This window comes from Meriones unguiculatus, chromosome 11 (assembly GCF_030254825.1).
Source record: "Meriones unguiculatus strain TT.TT164.6M chromosome 11, Bangor_MerUng_6.1, whole genome shotgun sequence".
Lineage (NCBI taxonomy): Eukaryota > Metazoa > Chordata > Mammalia > Rodentia > Muridae > Meriones > Meriones unguiculatus.
In genome coordinates, this window is record NC_083359.1 from 76079713 (window position 1) to 76098823 (window position 19111).

At 44.5% G+C, this 19111-nt stretch overlaps 1 protein-coding gene across 1 annotated transcript in view; it reads right to left on the reverse strand.

Moving 5' to 3' along the window:
- Positions 1-19111, reverse strand: part of Cacna1e (calcium voltage-gated channel subunit alpha1 E) — a 475585-nt gene that overhangs the window by 287236 nt on the left and 169238 nt on the right. The window contains exons 4-5 of the mRNA XM_060364472.1: positions 3999-4104; positions 3104-3243 (exon numbers count right to left, since the gene is read on the reverse strand). Of these exons, the coding sequence (XP_060220455.1) occupies positions 3104-3243; positions 3999-4104 (246 nt within the window). The remainder of the gene's footprint in view (positions 1-3103; positions 3244-3998; positions 4105-19111) is intronic.

The window sequence follows — 19111 nt, forward strand, 5'->3', positions numbered from 1 at the left end:
AGAGCTCCTGCATGGTGGGCTAGAGGAGGGATGGGATCAGGAGCAAGGTCTTGTTGGTTCTTCTAGAAAGTATCGGCTTCTCAGAATCATCCATAGAACCATCAGAGTCTGAGGAGCCACCAGGAAAGCTGGGCAGACAGCTCAGGCAGAACAATTGACTTGGCCAAGCTCTAACACTGTCTGGACATGCATGTGAGAAATGCAGGACTTCTTGGCTACAGCAGCAGAAGTGCCTTGCTGATCCCTGCTCTTTCAACCATGTCAACAGCCCTTACTAAAGCTTGTGCTAATCTCTCCCCCGTCTGGTCAGATGGTAAGGGTCCTCCACACCCATCATAGTCCCCACTTCCCACACCAGAACCACCAGATTCCCCTGTAAAGTACAGTTGTGTTATGGTACCTAGAGGAGCCTGGTTCTGAGGCTCCTCTAGGTACCATAATTTTACCAAAATTCATATGTGCTCACATATATTCTATGAGCTGTCTGCTATTAGCATACAGTGTGTGCACATCCTCCCTCCTGGATGCTTTAAATCGTCTCTACATTACCTACAAGACCATGCTACGTAAATATTAGTTATTCTGTACTGCTTAGGGAATAGTGATAAGAATAAAAAGTCTTTGCAGGCTCACTATGGATGCATTTTTCCCAAATATTTCCTATCCATGCTTGACTGGATCTGCTCAGAAGCCAAAGATACGGAGAACTGACAGCACTTCAACCTGTCAGAATTGTCTAGTAAAGTGTGACATCCAAAAGACGTATGTTAGAGCATCTTTAATGACTATTTATCACAGCAAAAACCAGGAAGCAATCTAAGTGTCGAATAACAAGCAGAAACAAGAAATAAGCTGTGTACATCCTTTTAACAAAGTGCTGATCATTCACCGCAAAATTCCAGCAGAGCATGGGATGATGTGGAATGCGCTCATCATATACTGAGAGAGGCAGCAAAATTACAGACACTCGAAAGAACGCTTTCTTAGCTTTAAAGGGCTGGGAGACGATGCCGTACAAACCAGAAATTGCTCTTCAAATCAGAAATTGCCTTTAATCAGTGAACACGGGTTTTTCTCTTCTAATTTTTGATTTTTCTGTATTTTTAAAACGATCAATCTATGACAGCTTAAAATAAAAATGAACGGCTTAGACCAGAAACTTTAAATTTTTTTTCCGTGCATAAAACACGGAGCAGGACCAATTACACAGACGTACACCAGAACAAATAAACCTGCTGTCACTGAAAACTATGCGCAAGTCTATGATTTGTGCTGTGCTGTGTATAAAGGACCAGGGAGTTACTTTTGCAGTGACATCAATGACTGCAGACTCACAGTTGAGAAAGAGGGACACAGAAGGCTTCTGGGACAACCCCCAGCCCCACAAAGGTAACAGCCCAGACGAAAGGCCATTAAAGAGAACGTTTTTAAAAATTGTGATTAAAGTAGCTCTTCACAATTGATGGCTTCTCACAGGGGTGTGGGTGGAGAAAGACTCAGTTTTCTTTAAGGTGCTGGCCACTGGAAGTCTGACCATGTTCCAGTGAGTATACGAGCAGCACAAATTAGACCTGTTTTGGTGTAGGTGGGAGGCCACGAGGGTAGGACCTGGAACTGGGAGGACTGAGGAAGGGGTGTGATTAGGGTGCAAGATGTGAAACTCACAAATGATTAATAAAAATATTATGGAAAAACAAAACAAATACTACCACCACCACCACCAACAACAACACTTTCATTCAAAATGGAATCATAACATGACTCAAGTCTTAACTTAGGACTTTTCTAATGCAGTATATATTATTGATTTTAAAGACACTCAAAATATCACTCGGTTGCTACATTTTCTATGAAAATATTCTTCTGTGATACCATATATACTAAGTCATATTTAAAACACAGCATTAGAATTGTGTTTTTGAAAAATGCCCTACAGAAAATCCTGCTGTAAGGCAGCAGGTGCTTTTTAAACATGAACATTCAACCCTATTTATCTATGGCCTATACTGAGGCTGGCTGCGTGTAAGCTATATTCTAATCCATTATATCTTCAACCTCTTCTCTTTCACTCAATCACAACTGGCCTAAATGCTTAAAAATGAGCCCTGGCTCTACATCACAAGACAATGAGGAGATACATGGCTCCCAAGCTCACCCTTTCAGTCTTTACCCTTACCCAACTACTCCCTACAAATTTCCTCTTTCCTCATGTTTGCTCATCATCGTAGTGGCTACATAGCCCTTCTCTTCAGTGTCCTGTATCTTTGCTTGTCCTCACCAGTGAGCCAGGCAGCTAAGTTAGGAAATTTCCATGTCAAGCACATCTACCTATACAAGTTTACTCCTCTCTTCCGCAAGTACCAACAGCCAGTGGACTCAAAGACTCGTAAGCCACAGAAACCCTGTATGGTATTTTCATCGTTCCCAGTGCCAAAACCCATCACATCTGCTGCCAACAGTGTTGGATACACCCATCATCCTCATACTATGTTCATACTTGAACGATGCTGCAAATATCCACCTATAGGTATCACTACCTTATATGTGCCTATGACCCTGGGTCAGACCCAATATAAACTATATTAAGTTCTAAGGAATGACTTATCAGGTATTTTCATGGGATTCAATTTTATGCCATTAATAAATCCACAGATCATTTAATTCTGTTATCAGTGTGTTAATCTTAAGTTTTAGTATAGAAAAAAAAATAATTGTAATCTTCTCCAATTCCCGCCAAAGAAACTATACCTGCTGCATCTTTAAGTTGATCTCTTGGGATGACCCCTCCCCTAGACCAGCACAAGCTGCCTGCCTCAGTTAAAAGGCTCTTCCTTGGAAAACTGCATGTTCAGCAATCCAGCAAGTATACAATGGGAACCCAGTCATGCCTGAGAGTCCCGTGCATCTGCCTAATGCTACATGCACCCAACTCTTCCAAGGATGGGCTCTTTATGCTCCAGCTACATGGAGACTCTTTGCCTTGATCTTTTCTTTGGCTTCTACTCTTCATTCTGATCTCTGCTCACCCTGTGTTCCTTGTACCAGCTACCGCATGTCAACACACACACACAAAATGAGAGCAATAAAAAAAAAGGAGACTCACCCACTGAGGACCACAATGAAGTCCATGACATTCCAGCCATTGCGGAGGTATGAACCCTTATGGAAGATGAACCCTAGAGCCACGATTTTGATCCCAGCTTCAAAGCAGAAGATCCCAATGAAATATGGTTCTGTCTTCTCCTGTGAGGATGAAGAGCAGGGGGACAGTAACAGGATTAGTCTCTATCAGACATAGGGAAAGGCACACCTTGGCCATCTCCTGTCACCATGACAGCCAGCTTGTATATGGACACAGCTTAGGTTACTGAAGGACCCAGAGGACCTGAAGCTACATGAAATACACAGATCAGGGAGCAGGGGACTGTAGAAATGAACAGATCTGTCCCTTCTAGGGGCTAGACATTTTTCTCCTGAAAGTCCCTGAAACACAGCATTGCCCAGAAAGGAGCTCATTCCTCCATTCTTGGGTTTCTACACCAGCTAGAAACTTCAGAGTTCTCATGCCTGGGTCATTAGTCTGGCCACTCACCCATTTGCTTTGGACTTAAAATAATTTGTGTGCCCTCTTCGGGAGGAATACATTAGACATGTGAATCATTCCTTTAGGAGAATAAAGACGTCGGCATTTAGCAAGTTCATAACCACCAACACACTCAGCTTTCAGCATCCTCCCTCTTTTTCTTCTCACTTCAATGGTCCCTTAGGAAAGAGGAGGGAAGCAAATGGCCCTCGTGCCTGCCCTTTCTTCTTGCCTGACTGTCATGGGATATACACACAAGCATTTGCAATGTCCTTTTCCTCGTGTGTCCCAGCAGGGTTTACTTGTCCCTCAGCAAAGAATAGTCTTCACAGGACTGTATGAGAAAGGACGTTGGGGAAGAGGGGTTGAGTCAAGGGAACCAGTAGGAGAAAGGGAGAAGAAAGCAGGCACATACCAGTCTTCTGGACATCGGGGTCTTGTCATCCTCAGGAAGATGCTGCTCCAGGGCCAAGACGATGCAGTTGGCAATGATGGTGGCCAGGATCATGTACTCAAATGGCGTGAAAAAGAGGAGTTAAGGATCAAGTCCGTGTAAGAGAGGATACGGCCTCCAAGATGGCCTTGTACATAAACACACAAACTTCTTCTTGATGGTCCTTGCAGTGTGAATCATTTACACTAATGTATTCCTCCAGGCAGGCAGGCAGGACAGTGTATGGTCCTTAGCACAGGAGGCATTACCATTTAGAACTGGTCTGTGAAAATGAAGCATCTTCTCCAAGAAAAGGAAGGGGGTGGGAAATGATAGAGTTGGGCATATGTCAGATACCCAATGATATGTCAGTGAATGAAATAAAACATAAACCCAGGCACTAAACAGGGCTTCAAGTTGTTGGGGAAGAAAGAAGTAAGATGAACCCTGTAGCTGGATCCTGCTCTTCCCATGCATCAGGTTCCTGGACAGAAAAACCAGCTTTGGCCTCAATAAGGATCCAGCCGTGGCTGTCTACTGCCCTTTCAGAATCCCATCTAGAGTCATCCTTCCCTCTGGAACCTCACGACCAACTGGGGGGAAAGAAGAATCCCTGGGAAGGAAACCATTTGGCCAGCCCTTGCTATCACCTTATTTTCTCCTAAGCTTCCACATTTATAGGCACCAGAAAGGCATAGCACGAGCTGGAATCTACCATGGTAGAGTCCAGCCTCCAGGAGCCAAACCGTGAATCCAATATACATAAATATACAAGCTTATAAATATACAAGCTTTTCCCTGCTGGTTTTCTAAAGACAGGTAAGGTGCTCTCTAAGCCCTTTTGAAAAAAAAATGTGACTCAAAGGAGGCATCCTGACTCCTGCAGAAAGGCTTTGCTGTAAGCTCAGGGGAGGTGGGACCATGGCTAGAAAAGGGAAACACTGGCTTCCTCCCTGGGCCCAGTCATTCTGCACATTGGGATTTTGTTCTGTAATTACTGTTATGACAAACACGAGCCAGATGTGTCACTAGCCTTACAGTTCAACCTATTCTCTGGCAAATTCCACAACTCACAGTAGGGGAGGGGGATAGTATGTCTGACAAAGAGGAGACAACAGAGACCATTCACCTGTCACCCAACAGAGAGCAGGGCTCCCAGTGTAGATCATAGGACCTAGACACCTCTTTCCCAGTACAGAAGACCAGGTCATGAAGAAGCCCCCATGCCTCTCTTCCCATCCCCACTGTAATATTGTGTCAGTAGCATCAAATGAGCATCCAGGGATCTCTGGGGAAGGGCAGGGACCAGAGCCTTCTGCAAGGAAAGGCCAACTATGCACAGAAACATTAGTGGCCTGTCAGTTGCTCTGGTCCTGAAGCTAGCATAGGAGGCTGGAGAGAAGGTGACTTTTCTAGTCCACCAAATTTGGTAGTACCCAAATCTTCCCCCCCCCAACACACACACACACACACACACACACACACACACACACACCGCCACCATCTCCATGTATCCCTGAATCACAGGCATTCTCCCACAGCTAGCAGTCCTTCCTTCCCACACATCTCCAGTTCTCACACCCAGAAATCCTCTGCTTCCTCATGCTCAGCCACCTGATCTAGAAAACAGATGAGCCTCATTGGACCTCCAGACAGACTCCTGTCCCAGATTCTACTATGTTTCCCAAGACCTCATGGATGGAGGGGAGCCACTGCATGGAACACATGTACTACTAGGCATCCTTTCCTCTTCAAACTCGGGTAGCTAAGGACAACCTGTGAGAGCTGAACGTGCTGCAGGCGCACTAGCATGCACACCCACTGTCTAAGGACAAGTCCCCACCCAACATACACCCTGGTAAGGCCACCAGAGCACAGGATCAGAAGGAATACACCTCCAGCACATAGCTGCCTCTAATCAAGAGCTCTGTGTGTGGAGTGACAAAAAGGCTAACCCAGGGACCGCTGATTCCACAAGACTGGAGCAGAGCAAGCTATCCTGGGCCTGGTGCTGATGTCTGAAATTCCAAGACAAATTGGATGACAGAAAGAATAGGGCAGAAGTAGTGGTTGAGGAATTTCTGACCTTGCCTAGGAAAATTGGTCCAGAAAGGAAAACTGACAGCGTGCCAACACAACATTGATGAATGGCTGCAGACGCTGAGGGCATCTGGGGTGCTGTTTCTACAATGTAGGTCACAAAATACTAGTGCTACAGAAACTTGCAATCAAATAAATGAGGAAGCCTGGGTTAAGTAAAGTTAAGTAGGTTCCTTCCCAGCAGGACGGCTTGGAGCCTTTAATGCTACCGTACACCGTGTGTGACTGCACGCACAATGGGGTGGGAAGCAGGACACAGCACACTCCAGCCTTGCTTCACCGTGCAGTGCTTTGTTGAGAGCATCTCTCTCGGGATTGGCACTCACAGGAACATTGTTAGGAGTCCTAATTTCAAAACAAACAAACAAACAAATGAAGAAAAAAACAGGTCTTACTACCCATCCTAAGTAAAGGAGAGGCTGGTATCTCTGAGTTAAGTGACGTATTCATTGCCTTTTCCCATAACACACACACACATACACACATGTCAATTCTATTAGTAAAGTTATTCACAAAAGCACTGGGCTCACCTGGTTATTGCCTGTATTTAAACGTACCCTGTGAAAGCTCAGAAACCCACTCACCACTTTCATGGACCCAGGACCTCCCCGGGAATAGCTGGGAAAGATTACTTGCTCGTTCAAGCTACATAAACCTTTTCCACTTGTGAACCCAGTGGGTCTGTTTTTCTCTGAGAGGACTGAGTAGTCTTCCAAAGAAAGACTGGGAAAGAGAACCATGGACTGAAAGTATAGGACCTCTCAAACAATGCTGACACACAGCTTGGCCGATACACTTCTCTGAGGCGTTTCCCACCAATACCCACTTAGAACTCCTTCCACTATTCACTCTCACATCCACGCTAGTGTTTCCTCAGCCAGGAAGTCTCTAGCTACAGTCCCCTGATAGTATCAGGAAGCTTCACTGTCCAGATCAGATATGCAAGGCTTGTTAGGGACACAAGACTAGCCTGGAAAAGGTGTGGACATCTCACTATAGGACAGAGGAATGGCTCTTGATCTCAGAGACTGGTAAGTAAAATTGTGTGTGACTGGTTAAGTCTTTGAATGGCTGAAAAGTCATGCAGTCTCAAAGACTGGTGTTATCCAAGGCCCCAAATACTAGAATCAAAAGGTAATGTATTAGTTAAGGTTTCTATTGCTGTGACTAAACACCAAGAGCAAAAGCAAGTTGTGGGGAAAAGCATTTACTTGGCTTACACTTCCACATTGTAGTGTATCATCAAAGGAAGTCAGGACAGGAACTCAAACAGGGCAGAAACCTGGAGGCAGGAGCTGATGCAGAGGCCATGGAGGAATGCTGCTTACTGGCTTGCTCATCATGGCTTGCTCAGCCTTGCTTTCATACAGAACCTAGGACCACCAGCTCAGGGGTGGTACCATCCACAATGGGCTGCCCCAGCCCCATCAATCACTAGTTAAGGAAATGCTCTACAGGCTTGCCTACAGCCTGCTATTATGGAGACATTTTCTTAATTGAGGCTTCCTCCATGCAGAGGTCTTTAGCTCGTGTCAAGCTGACATAAAACTATCTAGTACAGGTGGGAATCTGGCAGAAATCTGGCAATTCATAGGTTCTAAGGGAAGAGAAGAAACCTTAAAAAACAATTGTAAACCCACTTCCTCCCCTAGCCAAATCCTTTGCCTGGTGTCCAAGGACCCATTCAGAGTAGCTGGCTACATCTGGTTTGGTTTAAATTTTTGGAAACTGATCAAATATATACAGCCTGGAGAAAGATGGATGCCTCCCTAGGTCTTCCAGACTCACACCTCAGGGGGAACTTGGCTGGAGGACTGAAGAACATGATGGGAGACTGTGGTGTTGGGGAAGCGGTTGCAGGAGTCTGGAGGTTCTACGGATTAAGTGAGAGAGAGCCTAGGTATCAGAAAATGTGAGGAAGGCAAGCAGGAAGACATCGAGGGGTGGAGACAGTGTCCCAGCCACTGTCCCAGCTTTTTTCTAGCTTCTGTTCTAGTTCCCTTTTTGAAGAAAATATTAAGAAAAGACACTCTTTTTTCATATGAAATTGAGACTTGTTCTTTCAAGTTCTGTAAAGAAATTGTGTTGGTATTTTTCTGGAAATTGCATTGAATCTGTAGATTGCTTTTGGCAGAATGGCCATTTTCACTATGTTAATCCTACCAGTCCATGAGCATGGGAGATCTTTCCATCGTCTGATATCTTCTTCAATTTCTTTCTTCAGAGACTTGAATTTTTTTTTTCAAATGGGTCTTTCACTTGCTTGGTTAGAGTCATACCAAGGTACTTTGTTATTAGTGGCTATTGTGAAGGGTATCAAAGCAGATGCTTTGAGACTCATAGCCAAACTTTGGGCAGAGTGCAGGGAATGTTACGAAAGAAGGGAGAGATAGAAAAACTTAGAGGGGACAGGAGTATCACAAGAACAACAGAACCAAAAAATCTTGGCAAGGGGATCTTTTCTGAGACTGATACTCCAAACAAGGACCATGCATGGAGATAACCTAGAACCCCTGCTCAGATGTAGTCCATGGCAGCTCAGTCTCCTAGTAATGAGAGCAGGGACTGTCTCTGACATGAACTCAGTAGCTGGCTCTTTGATCACCTCCCTCGGGGCGGGGGGAGGGGAGCAGCCTTACTAGGCCACAGAGGAAGATAATGAGCCTGTCCTGATGAACCCTGATAGGTTAGGGTCAGAGGGAAGGGGAGGAAGACCTCCCCTATCAGTGGACCTGGGGAGGAGCACAGGAGGAGAAGAGGGAGAAGACGGTGGGATTGGGAGGTGATAAGGGAAGGGGCTACAGTGAGGATACAAAGTGAATAAACTGTAATTAATAAAATAAATAAATAAATTTTGTTTAAAAAAGAAAAGACTGGCATGTGTTGATGTTGGCCACTACTAGCAGTGGCCTTTTCCCTCTTTTCTGGTAATAAGCTAAAACTTCCTCTGGTGACATTTTCCATATGCCTCATTTCTCTTTGCATTGCACTTTGTTTTTCGTATCTTCTATTTACCTCCTCCAGGAAACCATACCTTGAGAGCAGGTGCTTCGTTTAATTCTCCACAGGCAGTGCTTAGCAGGGATTCTGTTAGACGGAGAAGGGAGTGCTAGCAGGCTCTCCACCTCTCCTGTTTAGTACAGGATCTTATACACTCCCATCTCTGTGACGTGACTCCTTTCCACTTGGCAGTAGATATCAAGCCCAACAACAAAGGGTCTGTTCTATCCAGGGAAGACCCTGGTCTGCAGTTAAGAGCCCACAGTTTCAACTAAAGTGCCTCAACAGACAATGCAAAGGATGTGACGTCAAACAGAGCCAGACATCACCACAGCTGCAAAGAGCAGCACCCTTCATGGCAGTCACAGTCAGTGACAGGATCAAAGTCTATCTGTGCAGAGTTCTCATTCTGCCAAGGAATTCAGTGACCCCCATTCTGTTCTGGATACAGCATGAAGCATAAACCGGAGAATGTCCAGAATGGACAGTCTAAGAACCGGAACAAATGGAGCCAAGGAAGCAGAAAGACCTGGGAAACTGAGGGCAGAGGCTTTGCCTGTCCCTGGTAACCAACACTGTGCTTAGATATAGTGGGTATCTAATGACTGATAAATTAATAAATGACTAATCAATACATTGATACCAGACGCCAGAACCCATGGTATCATTATAAAAAGACATCCCACATTCTCTCTATGCAGTATTCCCATCTGAACCTCTGTACTGTATACTGTGGGTATACATTATCTATCAAAAAAAGAAAAAGAGAAGCCAGCATGCACAGACATTCTCTTTAATGTTAAAGGGGGGGGGGGGAGAAGGTGGAGGAAGGGAGGGTCCTGCTTTGTTGAAAGGATAATGAATCTTCTCTGAGTAATAGGGTTATTTTCAATTTTTTCTTTACTCCTTTATCCATTGTCTGACTGTTATAATGAGCATGTAGTAACTTATAATCATAAAATCAATTAAAGCTGTATGTATTCCGGGAGAGAAAAATATCAAGCCAATACCAAAATCCACATCAACGTGAATCTAAAGATGATGATGGTCATGGAAGGCTGTGCAAGATCCCGGAAGATCAAATGCAGGCGAACAAAGGCCCAGAGTGAGCCAAAGAAGGAAATGACCATAAAAGAGCTTCCATCTCACTGCCTGCTTGCTAGGGGCCTCACTTCATAAACTTTTCTGGCAACCTTCCCAAATACCCCTTCACTCCTCACTCCCAAGCCGTTAATGAGGACTGTGTCTCCACAGCTCTCCCTTCTCCTTCCCTGTCTAGCAGCTCCAAGACGATCATTAGTGAAATGATAAAAATAGGTTCGCTTATTGATTTATCCCTTTTACCCAATGCTCCTTCGTTCAACCAGTTGACTTGTTTCCTTAGCAACACAGCTAATTTGAGCAGCATGGCCCGGCCTGCACACCTGCCATTTGTTTAGTTCCTTCTTTAGCAGAGAAAGCTGGGGCAAGACAGAGGGTGGGCCTAGGGCTGCTGTGGTGTTGGCTCTGCTTGCCAACAGAGCCCTAGGAAGCCGGGCTGAGGCTGAGCCTTTCACTGCTCTGTAAGCAAGGCTTCCCAGATCCAAGCCAGCCTCTCAGTTTCACAGCGCAGGCCCGGGGAAGACATAGGCCACAGGCAGCAAGTGTAGGGGTTCTTAAGGAAATATGTACTCCTATCTTCCATGTGTTCTGAGACCCCTCTGCTTGAGGTGTCCCCTCCCAGAGCCTTAGTCACCATGCAGAAGGTGAATGAATATGATCTAAGAGCCACCAGAGACAGGCAGGTTGACAGAACACTTATGTTCTTTTCAAGTTCCAGGCCTAATGGAGAAAATACTCCTGTGGGGACAAAAATGTGGCCACTCCAGGACTTTCTAGAACTCTAGAGACTCTCTACAATCTGCTCCCTGCCTCTCAGGAGATAGAACTCGACCTCCATTAACCCTCCCATCACTAGCCTCAGACCCAGGACAATCGCCTGCAAGAAGGTCTACATTCTATTTTCCCTTCAGCCTCCTTGTTTAGGGATGTATGGTTTGAAGAGATGTAAAAGTTTCACACAACGTTTTAGACATCTTTGCATATGTCCACCACTCCTCAGCAGGACATAAATATAAACTGTGATTTTTGTCTCAAAGGTAAAGAGCCTATCTCTTCTGTGATTCTGTCAGAAGCTCGGTTCCAAAGAGACACTGTAAACACAAGTAATAGTTTGTAAAAGACATCTCTTCAAGGTTTCTATAGGACTGAAAAAAAAAATCAGGATCTTGCCTGGGACCGAGAGGGCAATGGAGGAAATAAAACTTGGCAATGAGAGCCAGGCGTGGTAGGACACACCTTTAATCCCAACACTCAGGGTGGCAGAGGCACGTAGATCTTTGTGAGTTTGAGGCCATCCTGGTCTACAAAGCAAGTCCAGGATAACCAAAGCTACACAGATAAACCCTGTCTGGAAAAACAAACAAAAACAAACTTGACAGTGAGAAACAAAAGACAGGGCAAAAGTTGCCCCTGCAAAAGTTGCCCTAACACAATGCTCAAAGTAGGGAAAGAAACCACCTCCACTTCCACGGAAGAAACTAGAAAGACAAAAGGACTAGCACCTAAAATGACACACAAACACAAAGCCCCTAAACAAATCACAGTCACTTTTATTACCCTACTGAATCAATTCTTAAGTGTCTGCTGTGGCTCAAGGCTTTGGGGAAAGCATCTGTTTGTGGTCACAGCCTCCAAGAGGGGGCTGGCTGGCTTGCAGCTATGATCTGACACTGAAGACATCTACCCCAGTAAAGAATTTAAAAGAAAATTATGGTAATGGGCCTCTGGGAAGAAAGCAAAGACATTTGGCCCAGGACCTCCCGGGAATATGGAGAGCTCTTCCAAACAGCAGTCCCCAGAGGAGGATTTATGAAGCTGATGGCTCTGATGCAATCTCTTCCAGTGATTAGAAGGGACATTAATCACACCCAAGGCCAGAGCTAAGAACAGGAGGGGTTGAACCACCACAGATGTCCGGCTCCAGCTCCTACAGACCCTGATGGAGACACAGTGAGATCATGCAAGTGAGATCACATCCATTTTGCCTGAGGCCGTGGAGAAAGACACATCTATCCTACAGGGATGAGTAATAGTGAAGGGGTAGGATTTGTGCCTAAACCACAGACACAGCCATCACTGTGGCCATCACGTCAACAGATTGTGTTTTTACCTGTTGTGATTGCCCTGACCGTTTCCCAGACAAATCTCCTTATAGGATTCACTACCACCTAATGGGTTTACATGTGCAAGGGCAACTGCCTTCAAGGGGGGGACATTTCAGCCCTTTCTCTCCTCATCACAGTGGAAGTGGGGAGCAGGAAAAGTGGGAGACAAAAAGATGGGGACTTCAATAAGGCTGTTTAATGCCTTTTTTTTTAAGGCAGCTGTTCCTGCCTCTGACATGAGAGGGTCTGGGATAAGAGGTCAACCCAGGAGTGAAAGGTCAAGTCCAGAAGCTCCATCTGGACTTCTGAGAACTCGTTCCTCTCTCCAGCCTGGCAAGATAGAATGGCCCGAAGGAAGTGTGAACAAAGTTTTCTGGAAAGAAACTATGCCTTACTCTGAGCCTTTTGCAAGGATGATCAACTATTTAGAATGCCACTCAATTGTGGAGAGATGAGAATGCTGCAAGTCTACAGCCCTAAGTATAATTTACCCTGGATTGTTTTCAGTCCTTGCAAAAATAACATAATAATAATAATAATAATAATATTAACAGGAAACCTTTTAGAATGAATTGACTAAGTTGGGTGCTAACTTCCACCAGCCCAAAAGCTGCAAATGTCATCAGATAGTATAATGCATCAACATATGGACCACCCTCACATATAGAATAAGTCATGTGTGAGGCACTCAGCTCCATTTCTGTGTTCTTCCTCAAGCCTTGCTCCTGGGTCCTGTGTTTGTCCTGAGCAGACTCACTCAGGGTGGGACCTATGGTCCCTCACAGGACTGGAGCACTATCAAGTGTTCCTCTCTGTGAGTTACCAGTGCATGGCTCTAACAGCAAACGTGAAACTCCACCCCACATTGCCCTTCCACTTCCACCATGGCAGGAAAACTGTAGTAGAAACACAAGAAGGAAGTCCCCGAGTACTCCATGGTGTCCTATTGCATGATCTCATTGCTTTCCTCAGTGCAACTTTTCTCACCTCCCAATCTCGTTCTTAAAAAAAAAAATCAGATGGACAAAAATTAAATTCCATTTCTTTAAAAACAAACAAACAAAACAAAACAAAAATGCATTATGTGACTTCCAGCCTTAACACCAGTTTTTAAAGTTTGGTTTCCATGGTGGTGGGATGCAACCTTCTGTCACCATGACAACTGCTTCTTTTCCAGTCCACCATCTGACAGGCAACCCTGAACACTCATGTACCTCTCTTTCCACCCACCCTTCCCCTGTCAAGAGATGGAAATGCCATTACACCTGTTTTTAAAGACCTCAAACCTAATGAATGATTGACAAGGAAAGCAACACTGAGAACACAATACAGGGGCAGAGGAACCCCCGAAGGGCTTCCTGCCTGTGGGAACAGTCCAGTTGCACTGCTACAGAGGTCAATGGACTCAAGCTATTAAAGACAAATGATCCTCAGCATGATTTTTTTGTTGTTAACCATGAAGCCATGTCTCATCTCTCACGGCTTCAGAATCAAAGAACTCTGTCTGACTCCCAAGACCCTGTCCCTTACATAAATCCACTAACAAGAAGGTCACATCATTGCAGAGACAAAGAGAGAGATGAACGGAAGTCATTTCTAGACCCATTTGCACCACAAGGTTTCCAGGGAGTAGGAAGGTGTACTTCTGAAAAAGAAGACAGCTCTGCCCTCCCCCTTCTGCCACTCAGTGCTCATTTCAGTGACGGTCACCTGGAGGAGTCTTAACAAATTCACTTGTTATGTGTCTGACTGGATCTTGTACTTAAAACAGTTGTCATTCCACACACAGTTTTGGTGATCAAGAGACAAATGACTGAATGAAAAGGTGCGTACTAAAAGCTTATGATAGAAAACAAAACAGCACTGGGGAAATCACTCATTTCAAAGACGAGAATTAGTGTTTTGATGACACTCTGAAAAATCTGGGTCCATCAAGAATTCTGGCAGCAACTTTTACTTTAGGGGGAAAAAAAAAACATGAGCTACAATGAGCAGCCACACCCCACACTGTACCCTACTTCACAGCATCATTCATCACAAGGCAGGCATCAAATGCTGCCGAGAATCTATCAAGAAAATGAAGAACTTTTTGTTTAAAAGATCATAGGCAGTTGCTTGAACTTCTGTTTTCCTTTCAGAGCTCTGCATACGTAACCATGTTCAAAGACTCTGCTTGGCCTGGAAACCAGATGGGAAAGTGTTGAAGGAACTAATGCTCCACTTGCAAAGGGAAGACTTGAGAAGTGACATCGTCGGTTTCAAACATCCAAAGGCCACCTTGAAATAGAGGGCCGAGATTATTTTTAAGTTACTGTAGAGAGTAAGACGCCCTCTCTCTCAAGGCAGATCTGAGCGAATATAGAGATCTGCTACTGTCCACAAGAAAATGGACTCTTTTGTTGAGGCAAATGAAATGGCATGCTAATAAATGCCGCCGGGGAGAAAGTCCGCATGTATAGCACATGCAAATGCTAGATTGTCAATATTCTCCCCGTTAACCAATTATGAGCCACCATACATAAGAGATTGAGGAACACACACACACACACACACACACACACACACACATGACACGCAAATACATGGAGAGGCCAATCCCAGCATATGACTTCCCGTTTCTGGGAGATTGCCAAGAATGTTCAGGAACTACTCTATTTGATGAGCATTATGCTAAGTCAACCTTCATATGCTTAGAAGTTCTTAACGTGGAAGAATCAAGGTTAGAAAGTCTTCAGTCAGGGACCCAAGGGCCTGCTGGATGAACATGGCTCTGTCCCTCAGCCTCAGATTTCTAGAACCTGTCTTCAGGAAATCTGGAGCACTTGGAGGTCTTCCTGAAGAAGCCACAGGTGAATGCCTTTGCCAACACAATGGCCCTTAGAATTAATTACTTTATTATCTTGGGCTAAATTCCGGGGTGCCTAGGGGCTCCAGTTCTGTCACCATAGCCTGTAAGGGAAGTGAGAAGAATCCGCCTGTGATGGAAATACAGGCAAAGGAAACAGAAACGGCTGGCTCTAGTACTACACACTGAAACCCAACATTCCCAGGAGCATCCTGAGTTCCAGCTCATCCTGGACTACAGAGCAAAAGTGTATGTCACAAAATAGGTTGGAAGAGGAAAGGAGGGTGAGAGAAATGAAGAGGGGAGGGAAGAAGATGGCTAAATGGATTAGGTGAGAGAGATCCATCTCTCACTCTAGAAAATAAGTGAATCTCTGCCTCAACTGAACTATAAAAACCACTAGTAAAGCTTCTAAAGGTTAAAAATACAGTATGCCACCTCTAGAAATTCTAATATGTCTTGGCAGCTGTTGAGGTATCCACATATCTACATGCTTCCACACTGATTATAATGTGTAGTCAAAGGGAAACCCCATAGTTTCAATAATAGAGGCCACGACAGCCACTGCTGTCCTCAAACCAGACTCACTGACAATTACAGAAACTTCAGTCCCAAAGGCAAAAGAGGGACAGCTACAAGGAAGCACAGAGGTCAGACTATTCTAGCACTTTCCTCTACAGGCACAGATGCAAAGACTGGAATAACCAGACTTTTCTAGAACCCCTCTGCACTGTCAGCTTCACGCCCTCAGAGGCTTGGGAGGCCATCATCAGAACAATCAAATACAAATACCCTAGCTTTCCTCAGAATGTTTTCTGGCTCTTCAGTGGCCCAGAGAATGGTAAATTCCCTAGACCCTGCTTTAGGAGACGATACTTTTTAAGGGTAGTCCTGTGAAAGACATAAGCAAAAATTATAATCCTTCCTTCCTTCCTTCCTTCCTCCCTCCCTCCCTCCCTTCCTCCCTCCTTCCTTTCTTCCTTCCCTCCTTCCTTCCTTCCTTCCCTTTCTGGATATCCAGAAAACATTCTGAGATGACTACCTGCCTGAGCACCCACCACTCTCCCACCTGCTGCAGCCTATTGTTGGTTTTTATGTTTGGTAAAAGCCCTGCCTGCTGAGACCTGTCCTACGGTGTTTCATCTCATAGATGGTCCCCTCCAGCAACATTTTTTGGGGAAGACAATATTAGCCATTGTCTTGAATCCCTTTGCCCATCAGCACAGTCTTTGCACTAAGTAACTTCATCTATACGAATTAGCCTCCTCTAGTCCATTCCTACTTTTTGTGACTTAAGTCCTTTTTTGTCAATCTTGATCCATATCTCTACTCTTCTATTTTGCCCAAAAAGTACCAAACCCACACACTTACTAATAGGATAAGGAAGCATTTGGCTTTCCATTTTCCTACATATAACTAAAGATCAAATCAGAGTTTCTCCTAGGATCTTATAATTCTAATGTTTTACTATTTTGTGATGCCAATGGGGCAACTTGCTGGGGCAGGGAGTGGGAGGAAAAAAAAGACCACCCATCATTACAATGGAAAAAAAAAGGTTGCTTTAGGTGAAGCTACAAGTGAGAGAATGAATCAATAGCATTCATACTGGAAATCCTGGCACAGCGGGACACATTTAAAGGGTCAGATGTCTGTAGAAATGATACATATTTTGAAGAAGGGGAAAGTCATGACCAGCAGGGTTGACCAAAAACTTCCTAGTGATGGTGAGAAGTTTGAATTCTTAGTGATGGCGTGCATCTGAACATAAGATGCTCTCCTTAAACATACTTTGAGCTTCTCCTTCAGTCTTTCAGGATGAGTCTCCTTTGCAGCCTCCCAACCACCCTCAGCTCCCAGTACCTTAAAAAAAAAAAAAAAAACTCCAAAAGCAGAAGCATTCAATAAGTAAAAGTTCAAAGACAAGTCATAAAATCTGCCACCACACAATGCCATCACACTTGGGTACCCTGGAGCAGAGAGGACAGAGGGAGGCATTTGGAGGGCTGAAAAAGAAGACCCCAGAGACTGTCCTATGCCAATGGTAAAGGGAACATTGTTGTTTTCAAACGAAAGCTTCTCTGCAGAGCAGTGGAGGCCTTGTGGTAGAAGGGATCTGGAGAAGATGAGAACAATAAAAGATCCCAGTTCCCGACCCAAACGTTCATCCCAGTGACACAGGCCAAGATATCCCAGGTCTTGACCTGTGCCTAAGAGAGTTTTGCCCAAGACAATGTGGTACAGGGGAAGGAGAACAAATAGCAAGCAGAGCTGGTAAGACCACAGCTTACCAGCCGTCTGTAAAGAACAGTCAATTATAAGTGAGCATACACCATGTATATCTTTCTGCTTCTGGGATACCTGCACTCAGGATGACCTTTTCTAGTTCTATCATTTATCTGCAAATTTCATGATTTCCTTGTTTTTAATTGCTGAGTAGTATTCCATTGTGTAAATTTACAACTTCTCTATCCATTCCCTGGTTGAGGGACATCTGCATTGTTTCCAGATTCCGGTTACTACAAATAAAGCTGTTATGAACATAGCTGAGCAGTTGCCCTTGTTGAATCATTGAGCATATTTCATATATATGCCCAGAAGTGGTATAGCTGGATCTTGAGGTAGCACTCACTATTCCTAATTGTCTGAGAAAGCGCCAGATTGATTTCCAAAGTAGCAGTACAAGTTTACATTCCCACCAGCAATGGAGGAGGGTTCCCCTTTCTCCACAACCTCTCCAGCATGTGCTGTCACTTGAGTTTTTGATCTTTAATATACTCACTTATAAGTGGATATTAGCCATATAATATAGGATAGACATACTAAAATCTATAGTTCTAAAAAAGCTAAACATCAAGGAGGACCCTAAAGAAGATACTTAATCATCATTCAGAAGGGTAATCAGTATAGATATCAGAAGCAGGAAAAACTGGGAACAGGACAGGAGCCTACCATAGAGGGCCTCTAAAAGATTCTACCCATCAGGGTATCGAAGCAGATATTAAGACTCATAGTCAAACTTTGGGCAGAGCTCAGGGAATCTTATGGGAGAAGGGGAGATAGAAAGACCTGAAGGAGACAGGAGCTCCACAAGCAGATGAACAGAGCCAAAAATTCTGAGTCCAGGGGGGCCTGCAGAGACTGATGTAGCAACCAAGGACCATACACGGAGAGGCCCTAGATCTCCTTGCTCCCCATAGGCAGCTCAGTCTTTAAGTTCCCTAGTAAGAGAAGCAGTGGCTGGCTCTTTGATCAACTCTCCTTGTCATGGGGTGGGGGGGTAGCCTTGCCAGGCCACAGAGGAAGAGGATGCAGCCAGTCCTGAGGAGACCTGATAGGCTAGGAGAGTTGCACCTCCCCCATTAGTGGAATAGGGGGCAGGGTATAGGGGGAGAAGAGGGAGGGACAGTGGGACTGGCAAGAGATGAGGGAGGGGGCTACATCTGGGATACAAAGCAAATAAATTGTAATAAATAATAAAACAATAAAAATTTTAAAATAAAATAAAAAGAATAATCAATAAAATCAGAGCAGGTTTCAAAAACATACTGCAGAGTGACCATCAGACAATACATATTCATTAAAGCTTAGTTTTATCTCTGTCCCTGAGAACTTATAGGCCTGGAAGATAGTCTCCATAGAATGCTGATAAAATTATATGATAGAAGTAAAGATAAAAGAAAAAGAGAAATGGCCTACCTTATTGAGAACATTATTCTCAACCAAGCTCCTTCCAGAGAGAAGTATGCCAAGCTTCTAGAACATTCTAATAGCCTAGAATCCTTTCCTTTGCTGGGCTACCTTGAGCTTGTCCACTGATGAAAATGAACCCACAGCCTGTACATTCCATGGTGTCCCTTTCTATTCTTTGTCACCAGACACATTTAGACGCAACAACCTTATTCACAGAACTTGAAGAGGGTCAGTGATCTCAAAGGTAAATACTT